Below are 24,458 nucleotides of genomic sequence, written 5' to 3' on the forward strand. Positions count from 1 at the left end.
AATTAGAGATCTGAGAGTAGTGATAATGGTAAGTGAGGAAGCCTGCAATTACAGGCGTGTGTCATCTCTGAGCTGGTATTCTGCTTTCACAGAATCACGGACTTCAGTCCTTCCCAATTCAGTGCTGAACCCTACTCCTATACCTGCCATGCCTACAATGATGTTAGCGATCATTCGAAGTGTTTGTGACCATGACTTCTTGACTGAGACCCAACAATTCACTTTACATTACACAAGGGGCCACCAGCTGAAAGCTTTCAATTACAGCTAAATTGAGCTCAAATGAGCTAGGAATTACCCTTTATGTGGTACTGTACCAATGCAAAAGCCTGGAGATGAAAGATCCTTTATAATAGCACAAGCATTTCATTCGCATATATCCTGCCTCACCTCCCCCCAAAGCAGAAAGCAGCTTTCCATTTACATAATGATATTTAATTTTTACAAGTGCACATACACAAATCCTAAAAATCATAGTGGAGAGAATCTGAAGAGAATGTGTGGGTGGAATTTCAACCATATACAACACTTGTAGAAGTCAGTGTGAGAAAAATGAGTGGATGTGGTTTGATGCAATCAAAATGTGGCATGTTTAGAATATCCTCTAGGCCTTCACTCTAGCAAAATAAAATTCTTAGAGGATGTTATTGAAATATTTTAGATAAACAGCTATCAGTCTGCTGTAGCAGTGATATATCCTCTTCTATTCTACTATTTACAAGCGCACTAAGACTCAGAGCATTTCCCAGAAACCATCCTAGAGAAGCTGATGAGTCCTAGCTCAGCCAGCTAGATAACCTTACAAAATGCTGAGATCTTAAAATGAGCAGTGAATATACATTATACATATTTTTCAATGGGTGATTGCCCTACTATGTACAAGTCATCACTAGGTAATTAGCTACCTGTACACTGCCTAGCTAGCTCCATGTATCTAATAGATACTAGTTGTTTTCACGGACTGCCTTGTTCAACAGGAATGACTTTCAGGCCTTGGTACATATACTACATTATTAATACAAATCACTTAAGTCCTAAACACAAAGATCGAGTGGGACTTCAGCCTGTGTTACAAAGCTAAGCAGTTACTTGACCATCCATTCTGTTTGTATGTTTTTAAAAGCATGAATAAAGCACTTATTGACAACAAACAGAATCAGTGGATTGGAGTCTATGAGACTGGTGTTCTAAGTCACTTGAACTTTGCTGCAAGCAGTAGCCCTGCAAGGGAGACTGGGATAACCATCAAAGGATTCAGGTATTCAAGGCTGATGAATAAGTCTTACTTCTCGATATAAAAAGTCCAAGACTTCTTTAAGTTTTTCCAGGTTGTCCAATATGCAGTTCTTCTGTAAATGAGATGAAAAATACATCAAAAGTAGTAGGGAAGAAATTATCATTTTGTCAGAAGTGACAAACCTTGCCTGCTGAGCTGTGTACTGGAATGTTACTAATGACCATCACATCCTGGATTCAGCCTCGTACAGCACCAAGGTCAACCATGGAACTGGTCATGTAATTTGACTGTGTATCATCAGGCAACTTTAACATATATAAAAAAGAGAAGAACAGGGGAGAAAACTATCCATAGACCTGAAGGTGGAAGACAGCTATTCTGCTGTGGCATCACATACTTGAGATTCCAAATCAAGTATACTTGCTTATAAATACAAAACACTTTTTGCTAGGGGGTTACATCACTGCATAGAGTAGTCCCAATATCCTGGAACCATCTAGTGCTTTGGTTCATTATTGCAAAGAATGCAGCTTAGAGAAGTATATTAATCATCTGCCCTGACTGCTAAACCACCCTATAGAAACCTTACCGGTTGTGTAACGGCACAGGAAGAACATGGGTTTTCAGCACTGAAGAAAATGGTGATTAACTTCCAGTCATTTTGGAAGTCCATCGTCTGGGGGAAAATAAAATAGAAAGAAGCATGATGGTAAGAGTCATTTTTTTTTTCCACTTAAGATTTGCTAAAGGTTTACATCAGCAAGACTGAATAGCAGCCGGTGGCCAGCTCAGGCGAGCCTGATCAACTTCACCTGACTCAGCAATTTTTCCTTAGAGAAAACAGCAGAGAGATGTTTAGTCAGCAAATGGTGCCATTAGAACTGAAGTATACCAGTAAAAATCTCATTGGAGAGTCCATTGGAGAAGGTGGGCATGCACACTTAGCACAAAGCCTGGTGGTGCTTCCATCACTGTTGTAGTTTGCTGAGAGGGTTAACATTCCTGAACTGCTGTGATTGGGTCATGCTAGTGGGATGAAGACTGGAGCAAAAGTCTGAGATCAAGAGGACTGCTCAGCTACATTAGGTACCTTGGACCACACGCTCTAATCCCAAAGCACATTGGTTGGAAATATTCCATTCCACAATGCTAAATTCATCCATGTTCAAATAGCTGATTGGGCTCCCAGTAGGGGGAAAAGTTGTCAGCACCATTTTACAAAACTATAACATGCCTCAGTGGTTTAGGATACAAGATAAATGAGTGCATAAAACTTCAGGGTGGGATTTTCAAAGCGTTCAGCCATGAGTGGTAATTGGTTCTCACCAGCATGAACCACTGACATCAGCCAAAAGCATATTTAGATCTTTAACAGGCTTTTAGTCTTTTAGCATGATATTTTCCAAGGGAAAACTAAAAAGACATATTGAGAATTATAATTTTGGTTGGCTTCTCAGAAACTCTGGCACAGTTGAAGAGTGTAGTTAGTAGAGGTCTTACATCCTCAACCAATAGGAAACAAAACTGTTAGTTTCCATACTAAGCTCTTTAGCCACCCTAGCGAAAGTATACCAGGTGGGATACTTTCAAGAACACTACTCCATATTTCAAAAAAGGTACATATTTGATTATTTACAACAGAAACACCAAAGCTCATTAAACTTAAGAAACAGCATTTTCTATTTTGAAGAAGTCTTTGAGTTGTGTTTAAAGTATTTCATTATATTTCCCCCTTTTTATGCTTCAGTGTCAACTCTCTGAATTGTGCTGTGCTTTAAACAAACCTGATTCTCTTTCATGACCTTCAACATTTCTTTAGCTTGATCCACTAGGTCTCTGAAAAACAGAAAAGAAAAGAAAAACTGTAAAGCTATCAATAAAGATAAAGCTTTGGCTGATATTTACCATTAAATCAAACAACATTTGAGACTTGCAGGTCGGTTTTATATGCTCTTTCTTAAATCTGTAAAGATTAGGTACTTGTCTGAGCTGCACAGGGAGCCTGGAGTGATCAGCTTATATTCTGACATCTCACTTTTGGATATGTGCAGTTAAGAGAGAAGCCTGCAGACATAGGTTGATAGGCATATCACTAATTCCATTTGAGCCCAGAAAAATTGTTTTGCAGCTATAAAGAGAGACATGTTAAGTCAGATGATCCAGCCCCCAGAGCATACAGCGGGCTCATTTCCTCCTGCTCCTCACAGGTGAGCAGTGAACTTCAGGGGCAAGGTCTGTCCCTGGAGTGGCTTGTGCCCCCCACTGCCAGTGCTAAACATATTCTGGGTCCACTGAAGCACCCCAGCATCAAAGGCCTCTATCCAACATCTTTCCAGTCAAGGGTTAACTACTCAGTCAAAACCCCCCTCAGACTTACCTGGCTTGACCTTCTGATGTTTCTCCCTTTGTGCCAGGTGGAGAAGACTGCTGCCAGACGGAGGGATTAAAACTGCTAATGAGAGCTGAATGATACAGACAGGTTAGGCTGTTTCTGCATGCAAGGGACTGCTGCTCTGCAAGTGCAATATAAGCACAACTGAATTAAGCCAGCCAGAAACAACAAGGCCTGGGAACCTCTTGGCTGGCATTACAGATGCAGCCTGTGACCCACTGCAGCTATTCTCACCAGCGTTGTTCCTAAGTACCGTGAGTTTTGAAACACAAGTTTGACTCCAGACTCTCAGGTCAGAAACCTCCATCTCCTTTTCTCATGCCAGCCATAAGCAGTGTAGGGGAAGTCAAATATGGGCAGCTGTAGAAATGAGGTTACCGACACAGGCCACATAGAGTCAGCTTCCTGAAGCACTGAAGAGTTGATAGGCTTTAAACCGCCTTTCATATAAACAAGAAATGGAGGTGACATTAAGACACTAGGAGGAAGATTTGGAGAGGAAAGCCCTGGAGTTATCTACTCATTGACTCATGATTTGAGTTGACGTGAAAATTTTACCTTCAGCACCCTTCAAGTGAGTCGAGGCTACCCTCAGAGCCAGCTGGAGCTGATTGATGTAGTGAATGACAAATTTACATATATGGCACTTCTATGGCAGCACCAGCATAAATCCTGAGCACGTAGTAACAGAAAGAGTACTGGATAGGCAACCTGCACAAGATTTCATGTGGCCAGCATGAGCAGCAGGCACAGTGACGACATGCGGTGTAGGCAGCAGTATTCCTAGAGTCTCTGATGGGCATGCAAGACTCTTCCTTTACTGCTATTTGTCTACCTCAAGAGTCTGTTTAAAAATCAATACAGATAACCTAGCCTGTACTGCACTTGTAGTCCCTACGTACACATTCCCTCAAGCTTCCCCTACATTCCTGCCCAGGAAAGCTCTGGATCACCTGTCAGCACATCGTTCAGTCAATTTGCTCAAGTTTCAGTGTGACAGCAAAACGCACCTGCTAAAGTTTCCACGCTTACTTCAAGGAAGCTCTTTTCTGTGCTACAGAGAGGGAAGAGAAAGTATGAAGTTGCTGTAATCCCATTTCTCAAATAAAAGATATATTATAACACAGCTCCAATTTCTTACTAGCTAGGCTAGAGTGTGTTTGTTAGCTCAGAGCAGCTGCTGAAATTACAAATGGGGCCTTTCTGTCCCCAAAACAGTCATGTCATCAGCTACTGCCGAGTAAGAACAGCGCACTGGGTTTTGGCTTCTATGTCTCTGCACACACTGCATGTTGCGGTAATTGCATTTATGCATATGAATTAACAATGCAGGAATCTCCCTGTATGCACACATACAGATATGGGTGCTTGTTCAGCCATTTAAAAAATATTAGGCTTTTAGAGTTTGCCTGTGGAGCATCAACTCCTCAGCCAGGGGTCAATGCTACAACTCAGAAGAGCTAAACAGATCTGCACCTACAAGGATTATCTGTAGGTTCGTCACTGATTTAGCCCTGGTAAGAGAGGATAGAAGACGAAAATGGTGTAAAACTTGTCCATGAAGCACTGGCAATCACTCAAGCAGAGGACAGAGTATCAGGATTGCTGGGGTCATTCTCTGCTTTGGCAAATCTCTTCACTCTTATCTATAAGTAGTGCATGATGATATTTACTGTACAGGACTCATTGCACAGTAATGAGGCTTAATCAATGTTATTGCAACCCTAAGATAGCGGCACATCTGAGATAGCACACACACTGTAAGTACAAAGAATTTCTACTAACTAAGGATAGGGAAGGATCCAATGGCTCAAAATCCTTTTTATTTTTATATAGGCTTCCTCCTTCTCTCTAGATAGCAACAATAAGAATTGCTTACGCCTCATTCCTACTCCGTGACAGCATATAAATTTGTGTCTTGATACATATCAATGTTAACCTTAACAATTCATTGTTACCTTTGGTATAAATCTTCATGATGCATGCTAGATCCTGGTGTCTGTGAATGAAAAAGCAAAAAAATACCATTTAGCAAAGTACAGACTAGTTCTGCGCACTCTGTTGTCCTATTGTACTCCGCTCTTTTTCTCAGTAGTGTTGTATTCTGGCTGTATTCTTGCTTTATTGTGTTGTAGTTACCTTATTATCTTATTACACTGTGTTCTCATAATCTGGTAATCCCTTTTTTACATATGGTTTAAAATAAAATTTGACTAGTTGGTGTCAAATTCAGTCAAATGAATGGCTTTTCCAAACTATTGAATTTCTCTGGATCTACTCCTTTTTGACCAAGGATATGACCTAAAGCCATTTAGGTAATTTTCATGAATGACACTCACTGGCGTCTGTTTAAAAATAAATAAATAAATAAGATGAACAGAGGAAGGATTTCAGAGTCTGAGGAGAAAACAGTGACAGAGATGTATGCTCTAGGAAAGTAGACATGTCTTAAAACAAAGTCATTTATACATTTTTGCATAGCACCACCCACAGGCAATAAACACATTAGCATAAAAAAGTCAGACTTGCTCTAGAGCATCATGCATTTGATACAGGTGAAGCACCTTCAGATTTATGACAAAACCTTCTTTTCTGAACAGAGAGGTATACAGGAGAAGTCCAGGAATATTAATCTTTTATGTAAAGCTCAAGGAAAAGTATGACATCGTTGTGCATACCAATTCAAATTTGAGGTTGTTTTGTGATAAGGAAGCATCTCCTTCATTTCTTTGTAGTTGTAGTCCCTGCAATGACTCCCAATTTTTGTCTAATACATATTGTCAAAGTTCCTCAAAGCTTGAGGATTCTGATTAAATGCTTCTAATTAGGCTTCACTTCTCTTTCAGATACTTACTTCCAGCTCTTAAGATCAGTAACAATCATCCAAGTCTGACTGTATTAAAACAGGCAGAAAAGTGTTACCCAGTGATTTATATGTCAAAGGTGTGTCTTCGTGATTCATTTAGAAATTTTATCTTTCAGATAGGAACACACTCTCTAGAGAAAACACTTTATTAGGATGGAAAATCTCCTTCATTCCATGATAATTCGTTCTAAAGGTGACCACCAAAATTGCAAGTTTTTTCCAATTTGAATTTTCCCAGCTTCTTCTTCCAGTTATTCAATCTGTTACGCTCATTGTCAGGGAAATCACAGCACTCTAATCAAATACTATCTTCTTCTGAAAGAGCACAGTGATCGAATTTACTCCTGTGTGAAGTCAGCTGGCTATTTTTAGACTCACAGTATAATGGAATAATGAACAGCAGATATTTCCAGTCATTTTTCACTAGAAACCTTTGATAATTATGGGAAGTTGTGTTGAAGTCCCCTAACTGAGGTCCAAAACTGCATCATCAGCTCATCACAGAGTCAGAATTGAAAAAGTGGGTCACGTTCACCATACTTTATGGTTGCACTTACCATTTGCAAACTTCCTATTGCAGTGACTGTTTTAATGTCAGTTGGCCTCAGAGTATGAACTGTAGAAAAGTGAAAAACTCAGGTTTGAAAAGAACAGTAATTTTGAAAGAAAATTACATTCACCAGTATACTAAAACATAACAAAATTAAGAGGTCTATATGGATTTTTTTTCTATTGACTGTTTTAAATCAGCCATAAAGAGCACAGAACTCTTCTTAGGTGCTCAGTAAATACTTTAGGTGCTTGCATTCATTGAAGTGCTCAACCATCAATCAATAAGAGAGCATAAAACACTATTTTGTATGATTTCAGTAATACTAGGATCCTCAATTAGCAGCTGAAGAAACTAAGGTAAAAATGTAATTATGAACAGAACAAAAAACTCAGTCATTCGTAGGACCCACCTCCACCTCAGCTACCTCCCACCTATGCACATCCCCTCAAACAGCCATTCCCTGCCCTCCTGTTCTCAAATAGTTTTGAGAGGCTAAGGAGACAAACCTGAAGATGAAGGAGTCCCAGGGGTCATTGTCTGCTGACATGAAAACTTGAAGCTTCTTAGAGCCTTTGACATAAAAAATAAACACAGTTGATTGCTTAATTCTAACAAGGAAATTCAGCGTTCACATAGGTGCTGAACTGAAAAGTCTCAAGATGGGCTCTCTGTTCGCAAGCAAGGTCACAGCAGGAACAGCAGCACCTGTAGTACCCCACCATGCTGTTGCAATATTTAAAACAGAGCATATTTGTGAATGGAAAGGTTGTACAGGCTCCATTCTTACTCAGTCTCAAGCTCTCACTGACATAACAGTAGTTTTAAAGAGCAGTGACACCTCTGCTAGAAATACATAGGAATACAGATGGGGACAGCATTTTCACATCCACTCTTCCAAAACCATCTACCTTTCTCTCAGCACTCTTACTGATGTCCACAGAATTGGGATGGAGCAAATAGCAGTAAATTGTGCTGAACATGAACTGTGTTCATTGTTGCAAATAGTGCATGCTTAATCTGAAAGGTTCATAAGAGCATCTACTCCATGCATTTTCGCATGCTACAAGGCACACAGCGCACAAAGAAAAGTCACAACCCAAATATGCAACAGGAAAGGCAGAATGGACCTTGAGCATCAGCCATACTCTGGGTCCTTGGCAACAGGCAAAATGTGATCACAGAAATCACTAAAGAGGAAAAGAAAATTAAAATAAGTTGTAGTTGATGCAAGGACATGAGTGATCTGAACAAACCCAGCATGTCAGACTGCTTAGTACCACTGGGAACATAACTTCATGCCTCCCACAACCTGACTGTAGCTATGGCCAGTCTCTAATCAAAAAAAGATGAAGGACAAAATCTACCATTACCCCTATGAACAGACTAGAAGAGGCTTAGGTGGACACTGCCACTGGTCATTACAGTCCCATGGTCTGCCACTCCCACAGGGGCTTGCTTTTGTCACCTGGGTGACTTCTCTGGGGCTTCCCTCAGCACTGTGACCCAGTGTGGCCAGCTGACTGTCACTATAAAGTAAGTTGAAATTTGCATTTTGTCAGGGCCACCATGGTCCCTCACCACTTCAGCTGCAGGACTTCAGCGCTGCCCACACTTTGCACCATTATAGCACAAGGATGAGTTTAATCTTGCCTTTCTAAAAGAGCAACAGAGCGTCTAAGAACAAGTGCTAACCGCAGTAGGTCTACATACAGGATATGCAACCTAGAAACAAACATTGCTCAAAGAAACCTTTATTTCCTGATTAGGGTGCGTAATTTTGCTACTGCAATGTTACACTTCTGAGTCATTTGCTTTGCATTTCTTTTTGCAGAATTAAACAATTCAGACCACTGAGCTCTATTTTTCTCTTATTTGTTTCAGAGGAAGTAAGAGCTAGACAGGGGCTGATAGATACTGAAAAAAAAGGAAAGAAGATAAAGCTGTTCTCATACTTTACCTTTAGTTTCTCCTTTTCTTCTAGGACTTGATCTGCACTACCTAAAAAAATTAAAAATTTAAGAGAATGAATTGCACTATTTCCTTATTTATGTCTTCTGAAGCATCTTTCTAAATATATGTAAAAATATACAATACTGAAAAAGGGGTAACCTTTCTCCTCTACCCTACTTTCCAAAGTTGATGTTCACCCCAACAGCCAAATGTATTTTTTCAAATTTTAAACATACTGGAATAAACTTTTAGTTGTTATAAGCAGATGAGGTCTGCTGAAATTCGTGGAATAAAATGAAGTTATACACACAGGTGATGGACCACTTGTGAACCTTGTCTACCAATCGCATATTCCACAGGCCTTAAAAAACCTTTCAGTTTTGTACTCAATTTCCTCTTTGGCACACAGCTTTTCTGCTGTGTTATGACTGAATTTGTTTCTCAAAGAGTGTGACCTGCCTTTATTTGTTGTGTGAAGTACATATTTATTTACTGCCCTAGGTATATTGTAACTCCCAATTAACAAAATGAAATTTTGCAATCAGCAACAAATATGTGCATGAGTCAGCCCCTAATTTTTAGGCATTGAGAGTGCACCCTAGCCTTATTCTGTAAAAATTTAGAACAATTTTAACATGTACATGGCAGAGCTCATTGGAAAGGAGCAATTCATATTAATCTATGTCTTCCACAGTCAGTGAGCAACATCACAGTGTTGTGAGAGTTTGCTGAGGTCATATAGTAACTGCTGCATTTTCATCTCTTGATAAGAGCGCTGACAGATAAAATAATTTGTGGAGCCGTAAGTCAGGCCTGCACCTATTTGAACTAGTTATTCTTTTGTTTTCTTTGCGTATACAGAGCAGCCCACACTGCAAGGCTTCGCTCTGCTGCCTGCCGGCAACGGGGCACCTTTCGTTTCGTGTCCTGGAGAGCATGGATGTGGTGGGAGCTCCACGTAGCCATGGGGGTCGCTTGGCCCAGGCCAGCAGGGCCCTTCTCCCGACCAGCCCTAGGCACTTCCCCTCGACTGCTGCTCTTTCCTGCTGCAATGCTGTGTAAATACATGAGCCATATTACATAATTTTATTCAATAAATGCTTCCATGCATTTTGTTCTCCACTTGGTTTTCAGTCACAAACTGTTTGTGGATTTATATTATTTTTATTATACTTGATAGATAGTTGAGATTGTCACTGCCAGGCTGTTGCATAACATTTTATCCACTAAATACACTTGTCCTATCTTTAGTTTTATTTGATAGTTGACTCCGGACAATAACCAAAATACCAGTTCTGTCACCCGCGATACTGCTAGCACTCTGCTAACCTGGTGTAGAAATCTGGCATCTCTGAGATGTTTAACACCAACAAACACCAACAAACTTCAACCATATTTGAGGATAGATCCAAGGGTTACACTGGGGGAGAAAGAGGGTCCAAGCCCAGTTTCCAGGGCTAAGCAAAAAAATTGTCTCTCCTTTAATATTTCAAATACACAAGAACGGCCTTTCTGCATCAGACTGAAGGTCCATCTGATCTTGGGCTCTGCCTCAGACAACAGCCAGATGCAGATACTTGGGGGAAGAATAAGAAAAATGGAGTTATAGTTCAATACTGTATCCTCCCACCTTCCTAACTAACAGTGCTCTTGGGTCTTCCTGAGCAAGCGATCGGTTAGTGTGGAAGAACCCCTGCTAGACCTTTCTTCTCTGAAGTTGCCTATTTGTTTCTCTAACTCATTCACACATTTGCCTTCCCCTCCAGTTCAGTAGCAAAGGAGCTTAATAATTTAATTATGTATCGAGAAAAATTTATTCCTCATTGGCCAATAACTTGATTGGTAACTTGGGCCCTGGTGACAAGGGATACAAAGAAGGCAGAATTACTGAATGCCTTCTTTGCTTCAGTCTTCACTGCTAAGGGCAGCCCCCAGGAATCCTGTAGCCTGGATGTGAGGGAGAAAGTCCAGAGAATGGAAGGCTTTCCTTTGGTTGAGGAGGATAGGATTAGAGATCTACTGGGCAGGCTAGACACCCACAAATCCATGGGCCCAGATGGGATGCACCCACAGGTCCTGAGGGAGCTGGCGGATGTTATTGCCAAGCCGCTCTCCATCATCTTTGAAAGGTCCTGGAGAACTGGAGAGGTGCCTGAGGACTGGAAGAAAGCCAGTGTCACTCCAGTCTTCAAGAAGGGCAAGAAGGAGGACCCAGGCAACTGTAGGCCAGTCAGCCTCACCTCCATCCCTGGAAAGATGATGGAACAGCTCACTCTGGATGTCCTCTCCAGACATATGGAGGAAAAGAAGGTGATCAGGAGTAGCCAGCATGGATTCACCAAGGGGAAAGCCTGCTTAACCGACATGATAGCCTTCTAGGATGGAATGATTGGCTAGGTAGATGAGGGGAGAGCAGTGGACGTTGTGTACCTTGACTTCAGCAAGGCTTTTGACACTGTCTCCCATAACATCGTCCTAGAGAAGCTCAGGAAGCGTGGGTTAGAGGAGTGGACAGTGAGGTGGATTGAGAACTGGCTGAAAGGCAGAGCTCAGAGGGTCATCATCAGTGGCATGGAGTCCAGTTGAAGGCCTGTGGCTAGTAGAGTCCCCCAGGGCTCAGTACTGGCTCCCATCCTGTTCAACTTCTTCATCAGTGACCTGGATGAGGGGACAGAGTGCCTCTTCAGCAAGTCTGCTGATGATACCAAGCTGGAAGGAGTGGCTGACACACCTGAGGGCTGTGCTGCCATTCAGAGAGACCTGGACAGGCTGGAGAGTTGGGCGGAGAGGAACCTCGTGAGGTTCAATAATGGCAAGTGCAGAGTCCTGCACCTAGGGAAAAATAACCCTAGGCACCAGTACAAGCTGGGGGCTGACCTGCTGGAGAGCAGCTCTGCAGAGAAGGACCTGGGAGTGCTGGTGGATGACAGGTTGACCATGAGCCAGCAATGTGCCCTTGTGGCCAAGGCGGCCAATGGTCTCCTGGGGTGCATTAGGAAGAGTGTTGCCAGCAGGTCGAGGGAGGTGATCCTGCCCCTCTACTCAGCCCTGGGGAGGCCTCATCTCAAGTCCTGTGTCCAGTTCTGGGCTCCTCAGGACAAGAGAGACCTGGAGCTACTGGAGAGAGTCCAGTGTAGGGCTATGAAGATGATCAGAGGGCTGGAGCACCTGCCCTGTGAGGAACGGCTGCGAGAGCTGGGCCTCTTCAGCCTGGGGAAGAGAAGACTGAGGGGGGATCTTATCCATGTGTGTAAGTACCTGAAGGGAGGGTGTCAAGGGGACAGGGACAAACTCTTTTCAGTTGCCCCGTGTGACAGGACAAGAGGCAATGGGCAGAAACTGAAGCACAGGCAGTTCCGCCTGAACGTGAGGGGGAATTTCTTCCCTGTGAGAGTGACGGAGTCCTGGCACAGGTTGCCCAGAGAGGTGGTGGAAGAGTCTCCTTCTCTGGAGATCTTCAAGGCCCGCCTGGATGCAACCCTGCCTAACATGCTCCAGGTGACCCTGCTGAGAAGGGGGTTGGACTAGATGATCTCCAGAGGTCCCTTCCAACTTTACTGATTCTATGATGCCTGGTTCTTCTTGTATAGAATAATCTTTCTTGTTTCCACAAAATTCATGATTCTGCATACCTCTGTATGCCTATATCATGTCCTCATCCATCTTTCTTCCATGCTGAAGAGTCAATCTATTTAATCTTGTCTCATGTTGAAGCTGTTTCATAAGTTTGATCACTCTTCTCCTCCTTCCAGCCTTTTACGGGTTTACGGGTATGGGTGAACTATGGACTTGCACACAGAGAGAACTGCATTTTCTGTTCAGTTCTCTGTTTTTTCTGTGACTCCTGAAATTGTTTGCCTCTTTCACTATTGTGAATGCATAGCTAGGACAGTTGTTGCCCATACACATTATTTCTAAGCTCTCATTTTGAATATCCTGGATAACTTTGCATCAGTAAGCTAGTTTGCCCCCTTATCCAGATCATTTCTGACCATGGTGAAAAGCACATCTCCCAAAACAGATCACTGTGAGACTCTGCAGGTTCTCTCTCCCCTCTTCTTCCTGTTTGAAGATTTATAATCTAATCTGATTTTTAATTCCTCACCTTTAAACCAGCGGCCCATAAAAGTCTCCTCACACAACAGCTTAGCTTCTTTAAAAGGCTTCTAGTCCAAAGAATTTTAAATCTATATACACTTCAGCTGAATTATCCATGGGCATGTGCCCATAATCATGAATTTTCTTCTTCAGTTCCACAACAAAGCTTTCTTGCTGTATCATACTTGCCCTGAGTCAGCTCATTCTGTTCTTTACTCTAGTATTACCAATTTTCCTAGTACAGAAGTCAACCTCATTACCATAAAACTACCACAGCAGCTCTCCACATCGTCCTAAAACGGAGGTTAGTTTAAACACTGGCTTTACATTTGCCATCTTCCATTCCTGATACCAACACTCATTCAAGAAGTAGTTTGCAGCAGAGCCAACACTGACATGCTCATATTTCTGTCTAGCATGCTCCCTTGGGTGAATGTCACCTAGTCCTGGTAGTCTTTTTCCTCTTGTGTCATCAATTCACTCAAGGATTTTACCATTTCTCAGGCTTGTCCCCTGCACAGAAAGATTCAAACTCCTGTGCAGAGGACACTAAAGAAAAGAAATATAACTTTTCTGCTGGGCCTGAGCTTTTGTTTATATTTCAGTCAGCCCTACAGACTCCCCATTTCAGGTGTTTTTGAAAAATGATATATTAGTTTTTATTCCTTTAGCAACTATTTGTTGCTTTCTCTCAGATTTTTTTTTTTTTTTTTTTTTTTTTGGCTTGTCTGAATATAGTTAACCTACCAGAGCATATATTCTTCAGTTTTCCTTGTTTGGTCAGGATTTATGCTTTCCATAGGATGTCTTTTAACTCCTACTGCTCCCAAAATTACAGTTACTCCCTTACTCTACAGTTCAATAATTCTAGCTTTCAGTTTTCTCAACTATATTATCAATGAAAGCATTTCTCTGACAATTTTCCCAAAATAGTGGAGAAAAATTCTTATCCTATTTCCTCCCTTGCTCTTATAGTTAAGAACTATAGTCGCAACAAATAATTCTTACAGGCTGCTTTCACAGTTTTTCATTGAATCAACTTTTCACAGGAACTCCAGTCACCCTGCATTTTTCCTCCTAAATTAAGAAATTAATTGTGATTATTTCTTCTGTGTATTTTAGGAACTGAAATCTCTCAGCAGTTAGTTATTTACCAGTGAGCCTGATAATCCTCTGAAGATGTTTATCCTCACAACCTACTAGTAAGCTAAAGCACTACTATTGCACATCATTTTCTCCCAGATGAAGAAGTAAAGCACAGAGCCAATAAGCATTTGCAGTACTAGAGCACCTACAAAGTCAGCATCCTGCTCCAAATGTAAAATACATAGACCCAGAATAGGTAATAAGAGTCTTTTTTGTTTGTTTGGCTACAGTAATTCACTCGGACTATACTGAAAAAAATCTGTGGAAAAGCAGGAATCTAAATGAAGATGTTCTGAATGCCAGGATGCTGCCTAACCCATGTAAACAGTCTTCCATCACTGAAAATGCAAATGATCACAGGCACGAATTCAGAGAAAACCTCTGGCTCTTGCTTGCACTTCTGCACCACTTGGAGACAGATCTTAGTACTAGTCCGATTATTTGATGTTTTTCTCCTCAGAAAACCTCAGTGCCTGCCTCAGATGAAGTCAGTCCCCGGAACAGTGCAAACCAATGCAGAAATTTGCATCTAAAATGATCAAACATAACCAAAACTACAGGCAAGACCAGAGTTTTACTCGCAGATTTTCCTCAGCCTACTTTTAATTTCTGATATACGCTAGCCCTGCAAAAAACAAAAATATAGGTTCCTATATACTGTATAACTGGAATTTTCAAAGTACCTCTCAAATCTTACCTTCTGAGGAGAGAAACCAAAGGAAGAACAGGCCTAACAGTAGCTTCATGATTAGTGCTTCTATGAATTGATAATCTTGAAGTGCTGTTGCTTAGGCTCTATGGCTGTTCCAAAGAAATTCTCTTCTTTTTCCTCCTTTATATCTTACCAAGTTGATAACTCAGCAGCCATAAATTTTATTAGCCTCTTCACCTTGGGAAAGCAAATTGACAGTGATAACATTTTCATACCTTGTTTCAAAAAGATGTGTTTATACATTGCCTCATCTGCAGGTCAAAAAGAAAAGGGCAGAGGTGGCACAGCTTCTTCTGCTTCTCTCCTCCGCTATGCACTCTCTCCCCTGTTCTGCTCATCCTTTCTGTCTGTATCTATGAGAAACAAGCCACACTATTTATTGAACAACTAATGTGATCACAACTGAAAGTAGTAGTTTTGGGGCTGCTGCCAATGGTTAAAAAGCTATCCAGAACATGACGTGCAGAGCAGGTGTGTTTTATTGCTCATGCAACAAATAACTCTTAATAAAGACGCATATGCTTGGTGTAAGCATATGTTACCCTGGTCCGACACTTTTAGGAATTGACTTATATCACACAACTCAAACGATACAAATTCTGTCACAGGAAAATAATGAAGTCAAGTGCCCTGCTGTGCTGAGAATTTGCCTCCCCCCCGCCCCGAGACAGCTGACCACTTCACAGATGTGGTCTCACCAAATACGAGCACCTAAATCAGTAAGTCGTCTTCTAGCACAGTCAAGGCTCTTCCAGGCAATGTATTATACCGTAGTTTGGCACCAGTCTGTCTCTGTTGGGCATGGAAGGAGACTCCATTCCTGAGGTTACAGGGGCAACTGACCCCTTTGCAAGAGCCCACATGTACCTAAAGGGGAAAAGTTGTGCTCTTCCTCTTTCTTCCTGCCTCTGCTCCTTCCTTGCCTTCACTCAGCCTAATACTGTGCCAGTTTCTCTTCCACTACCTCCAAAGCCACCAGACCTTTCTAAGAGCCAATTTAATTCACTGAAACTGCAAAAAAGCTAAGTTTAACTGACTTCTAGAGAGGTGTGAAGCACATCAGAGTCTGCACAGGGAGCTCATGATTAGAGCAAGGAGTGCAAGCCCTCCTCCCAGAGCTGCAGCCAGCTGTTGTGTGAGGCAGTGCTGCTCTATCCTCTGCTATGAATCCCTGCTCTGAAGTCAGACAGTGTAAATATCCCTCACAAGAAGACCAAGCACTTCTACAGGGATGTGTTACCACTCCTGAAGGGTCTAGGGGGGCTTCCCTGCTTAGTGATCAGCTCGGGTGATGCTGGAACCAGCAGAACAAGCACTAGCCGTCACACAGAGGAAAGAGCTCTAGAAAGCAGAGCAGCAGGTTTCTTCTCAATCACTATCTCATGTGAATGGGGAAAGTTAAAGCTCTTAGAAACAGTCTGAGCCCAAAAGATTCCCAATACTAGGGAAAAAAAACAACAACAAAAAGACCAAGAGGCACCAAGGAAGTAGTGCAAAGCCTCAAGTGCCACCAGTCCTAGCACTAAGAATATTAAATACAACTTCTGCCACTCCATGTGAAGTTGCAGCCCATGAGATATGGGCAGTTCTCCCTCCAGAGAATTTTCCTATCCAGGTGCATTCCTCACAAATCCTTTCCAAGACAGACCACCTGCCCACAAGCAGTACAGGTAATTCTGTCCCCATTCTGCCAGAGAATTTTCTACAAACATCAACCTTCATACTCAACTGACCAAAAACTAGCATGATCTTAAGGCTTGGGATGACCAAGCTTATGCTCTAGTTTTCCCAGCTTGATGAAGTTCCGCAGCCTCTCAGCCAAACTGCAGTAGGCACAATTCAGGACATACCAAGCTTACGGAGCATTACAGGCACAGCAAGCAACGCATAAGAGTTACTGCATATGTACAGAGCAAGTACGTAGGAAGAGTGCATCGTTGCTTCTGTGCAGATAGTAAATGCAGGCATCAGAGTTCTGAGCATGCAAACAGCATACGCAGGTCTTCAAAATCCCAGCTACAATACTACCACGACAGCCCCGTCACTTTTGCCGATACAAAGAGTCTACACAAGTGCCAATTAGAATATGATATTACACTCCTAAGCAAGACTCCTCTATTCCTTGATTATAGCATTAACATTAAGCTTCAGAAAAACACTCTGCTGTGCTTACACAAAGCCCTGAAGCATTCCCTGGTCCCCTTCTGAGTCTACTAATACCCAGTTAGAGCTCCTGCAGAGCTAATGGATGACTACTTAAATAAATAGCTTCAAATACTTAACTAAACCTCTGACACACCCGGTGTCCCTGGCAATCTAACCCATCCTTCAAAGGGCTGTCTATATTGGGTTTTGTTTTTTCATGATTGAAATTTGTCATTCTTTAAGGGAATGCATTGGAGATCAATCTTATGCCTGCTTAACTTTTCAGAAACGGGGATGCAATATTAATTGTGAACACCTCTAGATATTATTCCAGATAACACTTAATCAGGAATCTTCCTAGACAAGGGAAAAAGTTCCTCCACCTCCTGAGTCTCTAACCTCATCCCAACCCAAGCACAGCATGGACCTCATCAGTGCCAACAGCTGCTCCCCAGATCCCACGTTCATGCCTGAGAGGGGAGTTTGTTCCACCTGGGCATCTCCCAGACTGACACACAGCTTGACAGCCAGCCTCTTTTGACCAGGCAGGTAACGAAGAGATAGGACTTTACTGATGGGGGTACATGGGGCCTGGGGTGTTTCCCCACCCCAGGGGTGTGTGTGTATGGCAGGGACGGGGGGGGAGGGCTGGGGCTGCCCTCATTTTCATGGCTCTTAGTGATGTAGCATTACACACTCTCAGTGTAAAAAGGTGCTACCTTTGGTGTTTTTGTGTCCTTACATGGAAGTGCCTATGGCTGCATCACTCCTCAAGAGAAAGCTCTGGTTATCAGGGTGTCTGAGAAACAGCCTCCTAAGTGAACTGAAAGTGTGTAAAATCCCCAAGAGAAAGCTCCCCAGCTCACTGTACACCAGGCAAAGGGTAGAAAAAGGGAGGAAGGTAGCATTCATTTATACATTTGCAGAAAACCACAGCTCTAAGAGTGTCAGTTTATCCACAAAAGCCTTTAGATGCTGTGACATGCTCCAGAAGGGAAACAGCACCAACTGCAAGGCCTGTAAATCTGCTGCAAACATGCCTTCCCACCACCCAAGCGTCAAAACAGCTCCTACACTGAATAGCAAATGGCAGGCAGAGACCAAGATGAAAGAAGTTTGCAAAAGGAAGAAGAAAAAATTTCCTCTTAGTTGCAGAAGGCGTGAGACACAAGACAAGGCTTTTGCATTTTTGCAAGCCCAACAGCCACATCCCCCAGGAGGCAGGGAAAACTCCACTCCCTGAGAAACCCCAACTGGCAGTATTGAGGAACACCCTGGGGAATTGCAGCCATGCAGTTAATTAGATAACGATCCATGCAGGATGTCTTGTGCCTCTCCCGGAGCCGTTGGTACTGCCCAGGCAGGACGCGGAACTAGCTCAACCTGGCATCCAACAACACACCTGGTGCAGAAGGGCTTTGCTTGGAAGATGGTGGTGAAGAACAGCAGAGTGGTGCCTTTGTATACTCTTAATGTACTCTTAAGTGAACTCTTAATACTCTTAAGTGAATGTGACCCCCTACTCGGCTCACAGGTCTAGGCCCAACAGAGCATAACAGTACAGAAAGCAAAACTCAGCTCTCCAGGTCAGCTCTGAAGGAAGCAACACCCAAACATACATTCAGTTACATGCACTCAACCATATTAGCCAAACTGTCTGAGCCATTACTGCATTTTTAGGTAGCTTATAATATACCTAGACATTTGCTTGGTATCAGAACTATAGCTGTAAAAGCCTACGGATTTTTCTCCCTGTATGCAAGTTTTTCTCAGCTGCTCTTCAGAAAAGCTTTCTTCTGCATTACTTATACAGAATACTGAAAATTAGAAACTCTGACAGTCAAATTATGTCTTCAGCTATAGGACCAATGTTTTAAAATACAAAGTAATGAATCTATAGTTGCATATTTAAAAAAGACCCTTAGCACTCAACCTTTTGTTATTAAACCCCAAATACTGCCACCAGAAGCACAACCTTTTACCATACACACTAAGGAAGTAGTTCTTTCAGCTGCTAACAAGCACAGGCCATATAGCAGAGGGTAATGTTTTTGCACCCACAAAACTATCAGATTACACTGGCATAGCAGAGGATTTATTGCTGAAATATAAAGCAGACTGATTATCCATTTCATGTGAAGATACAGCATGTCTGTGACACGTGAATGCTTCAGCTAATCCTACTGCCTAGACAAGGCCTTAGATCTCGGCATTTTTTTCATTTAGGAAGTATGTCCTTGCATTGTTCCAGCTATTGTACCACCAACCAGAAAGGGAAGAACACTATAGCACCAGGAAACGGTTATGAATCATATCACAACAGTGAGACGTTTCCCATTCCCATGGGATCTTACGCCATTGCCTCCAGTTTCTGCGCTTCACATTGATGGTAAATTTAGTGCTCGCTCTGGACCTGAACAGCCGTTCTTCCTTTACAGGAGAATTCAAGCATGCAGCAGAGGGGTAGGGGATGAAGTTAGGCCAAGGGCAGCCAGGGTCATTTATCCTAGGGCGGGAATTTCACAGCTGCAGGCAGGAAAGCTGCACAGTTTAAAGGAGACTGCTACCACCTGCTGGAGAAAACTCAAGGGGAAGGAAGACACCAAGGCTAATTAAGTCATTTCATGCAGGAGTTGAACACCACCAGTCTGGACATAGGAGGGCTACTGAGTAGTCAAAGGACCTTGGTTCCTTCCTTCTGGAAAATAATAATAATAATAAAAAAAAACAGTCAAAACAGTCTTCTGGAGTTGGTGACTGTAGGAGGATCTTAGCAGTTTCTAAAATGGCTTTCAAAAATAAGTACCAAATGCAAACACAAATCCTCAAATACACTTCTTTAAAGTGAATTTTTCTAAGCTCATCACATCACTGGAACACTGGGCTTTTCCCTTGGATTTTGGGGATTGGCAGAGCTGCTACGGAGACCTGAGCGTGGCAACAAATAAGTAAATAAGGCAGCTCACTCCTGAAGCTGTGCCCATGTTTTGGATGAGCTATGAAGCAGCAGCCTCCTGCAAACACCTGGCAGCTGCTCAAGGCAGCAGTACTGCAATGAAACCTCAGGTGCAATGTGAACAAGTGACACTCAGCATCTCTCCCTTGGGCCTGCCGGAGGGCACAGCCTCCCACACACGCTGTGTCTGGCTGCTTGGCAAGGAAGGACCCAAGCCCTTGAGCGCTGGCCCGGGGCTGGCACCCAGGGAAGGCAGGCATACTCCCGCCGCAGGCTGTGCCAGGCACTGCCCGAAGGCTGGCGCCATCCCGCCGGCCTCCACAGCTTGCAGAGCCAACACCGGCCCCCGCCTGGCAGGCAGCTGGCCCCATCCCCGGTCCCCTGTCACGAAAGAGCTGGCATATCCACGCAGCAAAAGCTGGAGCTGCTCTTCACGGCCTTTTGTCGCAGATTCTGGGCCTTTAATTTAGTCCAAGGTAAATAAACGACCGAAAACTAAACTTCAGATCCAGAAAGATTTAGGCAGCTGGCCAAGGAGGTAAACTTGAAACTTGAAATAAGGTGATATAGGAAGCGCTGCTGTCTCTCCCTCTTAGCTGTGAGTCAGAAAAAGTTGCCACTGTGCTCACAGGGAAAGGGAGGCTCGGCGATCCCACCCAGCAGCTATGGGAATCTTCTCCCATGCTCTGATCCCAAGGAGCCCAGGGCTGTGTGGAGGGGAGCAACGTGCGTGTGCTGCCAGCATGTGCTGGGCATTGCCCTTCTGCAGGCCAGCAGGAGCCCAACGGTGGCTGCAAGCCAGCTGAGGGCTCCAAAGACCCTGAGAACAGCAGATCCCAAGATTTAGAGACCCTCTGCAAAAAGCTCTTTATTCACTTTACTGCAGCATAAAGATTTGTTTGAGTCCTTGGGCAGCAAGAAGCTGGGGACTAGATACTTCCCATAGCCTCATCTTCAGCTGGCCTCTCAGGTATCAGATCAGGAGATAATGCTGGTGTCTGGAGAGTCCTATTTACTGCCGCAGTCTTGGGAGAGTCAGACAGTGCTAGAAGAGCCTTGAGAGAGCAGCAGGGGCAGGAAGGCAGACAGCAAAGCAATCTGTCTGCCGCTGATAGATGCAGTGACAGTGTTACGAGCAAGGACCTGAAAATACAGATTCTCTTCCTGTGAGTCTGTCTGTGTGTTAACTGATTCTTAAATCCAGAGTACCCAGTCCTCAAAGATTTTAATGAGAATCAGGCACCGAAATAACTGAATTTAAGCCAAGGTCTCAACGTGCTGTGATTCTCTGTAAAATGGAAACACTAGTATTTCCTTTCTCCCATTCTTTTCCATTAAACTACAAAATTCCCAAAGCAGTGCCTGCCTTTTGCTATTTGTGTTCACACCACAAAGGGGTGTTTTCACCCAGAGCCTTTGAGCACAGCTGTAATTGCAGCAACGGTGTGGGAAGGTCCTGCCTCTTCTGTGCTCCCTGGAGCTCTTCCCACGTGAAGATACGACACACACACACCATGGGGTCAGCCTGTCTGAGTGCCACTTTGTCCCAGACATGATAACCCATCTACCCACACCTCAAAAATCCTCTGTTTACCTGACTCCCACACAGAGCATTTAGCTCCTCAACCTGCCTCTCCAGATCAGCAAACATATCTCTTTGACATGGATGAGCCAGCCCCAGCTGTGCCGCATTCCTTTTGCGTCTTAGAAAAGAGGAGACTGGCGAGTATCCTGGTGCATGGGATGGGGAAAGAGAGGAAGGCTGGTTTTTTTCCTAAGAGAAAGGGCCTTTTGACCCTCTAGATGCAATTGCACCAAACTATTTCAGATTCTCTCCTCCAAGGTCCCTGAGGCTGATCATCTTCTGTCCATTTCCAGAAGAGGACCCTGGAGCCAGGAGCTTAAGGCTCAGCACACTCTCTTAACCTACCTTACACGCTACCAGTTGTGGCAAATGCATCCTCCCACTGTAGTGTTTGCCAAGTATGCAAAGCTCTGAGCTGCTATCACCTGTTTTGTGGCTAACAGAGCCAAACAAGGGCCATCCAGATGCTCTGTGTCTCCTTGCTCACCAGTTTCTTTACCCAGTGAGTGGAACCACATTCAGACAAGCCTGGGGACTGTGGATTCATTGCTTGCAGAGAAGTGGGTTAAAAGGCCTTTGGAACTAGGCACATGTATTTTGCTTGGGGACTGCATAAGAGCAGGTAGCAAAGGCTTTCATTAAGTGTGCAGAGGTACTTACGGAAGCTAAATTTATTTTTGTACAGAATTTACATTTCTTTTTGCAAGGCAAAGAAATCACAGCTGAATACCATCAAGTCAACCCAAAACCCAAAGTCACACATACCTCCACAGCACTTCAGAAAGGAGAGCGGCTTCCAAGACACAAAATAAATAGAAGGAGTGGATGTACAGGAAGAAGAGAAGCCTAAATGGAATAGAAATATTTACGGTGCAGGTGCAAAAGAGTATCAGTGCTCTAAATGATCAATGCACATGGCCTAGGTAAGGCCTGCTGTTTAGAACAGTTTCAATTTTGAGGGTCACACTTGTTTTTGCCAGCTGTAACGCTCATAGTTGCCACCAGAGGACACCAAATTTCTATCGCATTTTCACTCCTGAAAATAGTCTAAATTGAAACTTAACACAGACCCTTTAGCTGGGAATGGGTGAAAATTTTATGGCAGGAGACCTGTAGCTATCCTTAGGAGGGAAAGTCCTGGGGAACCTTGAAGACATTTTTGTAGCAGCAGGCAGCCTGCATCAGGACACAGCTACACAATGTAAGACTATGAGGAGGAAGAAAAGAAGATACCTTTGGTGGTTCAGTCCTACCACAAATCCTCCTTAGCAGAGACATAATCTATGCTTGCTTGTTATGCAGGAGGGGAAGGAATACATCTAATTAAGCAAGTCAACTGGTCTGTGTTCCCAAGATCTGCTGGCAACTACTTTAACAAGCCACGGTAATCTAGTTGTACTGCTGCACAACTGTACTTCAGTATCTTCCCTCACAGTCAGAAACCATTGTCAAACTTGCATATTTCCATGGGCCGGGATGCTCTGAAGACCAGTAATAATACAGAAAATATCACTGTTTCAAACCATCACTAGATGATCAGAGACCAAAAGGCACTGCCAGCTGAACAGATGCTCTCATTCCATTTTTTCGTTTTAAAAGCCTTCCAAAATTCACAGCCTTGCCAGGCTTCATCCTGACATTTCAGCTGAATACTGCAAGAATGCCATCTAGTGCTAGAGGCCTTTGTTTTTAAGACAGAAAGGCTGGGCTTTGGAACCAGCTATGGGTGCAGGCATGGGCCTGTGCATAGGGTTTTCTGAACAATTAATCTGCACATTATTATTTCAAGTGATCTCAGTAAATTGGAAAAGCTGCTTAAAATCAGCTGGATAAAATTCAATTAAAACACAGCAAAGTACTACATTTGAGAAGGCAAAATTAAATCAAAAAATGCACAACATGGAATAATTGGCTAAGCAGCAGTACTGCACAAAAAAGAATCTGGAGAAATTAGAGTGGATCAAATAGTAAACATGAGTCGAAGGTATGCTGCTGTTGCAACAAAAACAAACATTTCTTTGGGGATACGTTAATGGATATCATAAGTAAGTCACACAAGGTCATTACTATGCTTTATCTATCTCAGCAGTGTTTACTGGTTTTAAATGTTGCACCAAGTTTGGGGTGCTTTCAGAAACACAGACTCTGCACTTTCAGAAAGACAGAATCTAGAGCAGACCAGCCAGCACTGTAGGAAGTTTAAGAAATCACGAGGACACTGGACTAACTGGGGGAGCTTTTTCCAGGATGGAGAATGATGATGATGATGATGACAATGATGATGTCCTTCCCAAAGCTGTTCAGGCAAGCAGCAATTAAGGCAGATCTGTTTTTCTCCTGGTAGGCCAGAGGAAAGATTCGCAGAAGGGTCCCAGTTAAGTGTGGAACAAAGTAAGACACCAAACGCAGCAATAGTCTGGATTTCACCCCATCAACAGGTATTTCTGTTTCTTACACGCGCAAAAAGGCATGCAGGTGGGGGATAGGAGGGGTCACTAGTTTTGATGTGACTGTCCCTGACAACCTGGAAAGGTACTTTGAGGTGAGGAATGGTCCTTTTAGCACAACAAAGTGGCACACCCAGGAGTGCATACACAGACCACACCTATTGGAGCCAGTTTCCATGGGGCTGTTTGTACAGCAAGCAAAGAGGAAAATAAAGTTCGAGATGGAACTTCCTTTTTGCCCATTCTCCCCACAGATCAGCCTAACCTTAGGAATAGTATGGCAGAGCTGTTCACATGTTACTGCTTTCTGCCGCTCCCAAGGACCTTGGCAGTTCTGCTAGTCTCACAGCTGCTGTTAGACTCCCTCCACT

General features: G+C 43.2%; 1 protein-coding gene across 1 annotated transcript in view; it reads right to left on the bottom strand.

Moving 5' to 3' along the window:
- PLB1 (phospholipase B1) overlaps positions 1-20,426 on the bottom strand; it is an 88,149-nt gene extending 67,723 nt beyond the window's left edge. The window contains exons 1-10 of the mRNA XM_062571308.1: positions 20,318-20,426; positions 9,006-9,046; positions 7,555-7,618; positions 7,053-7,111; positions 5,588-5,628; positions 4,640-4,683; positions 3,615-3,699; positions 3,022-3,073; positions 1,827-1,913; positions 1,287-1,349 (exon numbers count right to left, since the gene is read on the bottom strand). Coding sequence (XP_062427292.1) covers positions 1,287-1,349; positions 1,827-1,913; positions 3,022-3,073; positions 3,615-3,699; positions 4,640-4,683; positions 5,588-5,628; positions 7,053-7,111; positions 7,555-7,618; positions 9,006-9,046; positions 20,318-20,426 — 645 coding nt within the window. The remainder of the gene's footprint in view (positions 1-1,286; positions 1,350-1,826; positions 1,914-3,021; positions 3,074-3,614; positions 3,700-4,639; positions 4,684-5,587; positions 5,629-7,052; positions 7,112-7,554; positions 7,619-9,005; positions 9,047-20,317) is intronic.
- Between the last annotated feature and the right edge of the window lie 4,032 nt (positions 20,427-24,458).

This window comes from Rhea pennata, chromosome 3 (genome assembly GCF_028389875.1).
Source record: "Rhea pennata isolate bPtePen1 chromosome 3, bPtePen1.pri, whole genome shotgun sequence".
Lineage (NCBI taxonomy): Eukaryota > Metazoa > Chordata > Aves > Rheiformes > Rheidae > Rhea > Rhea pennata.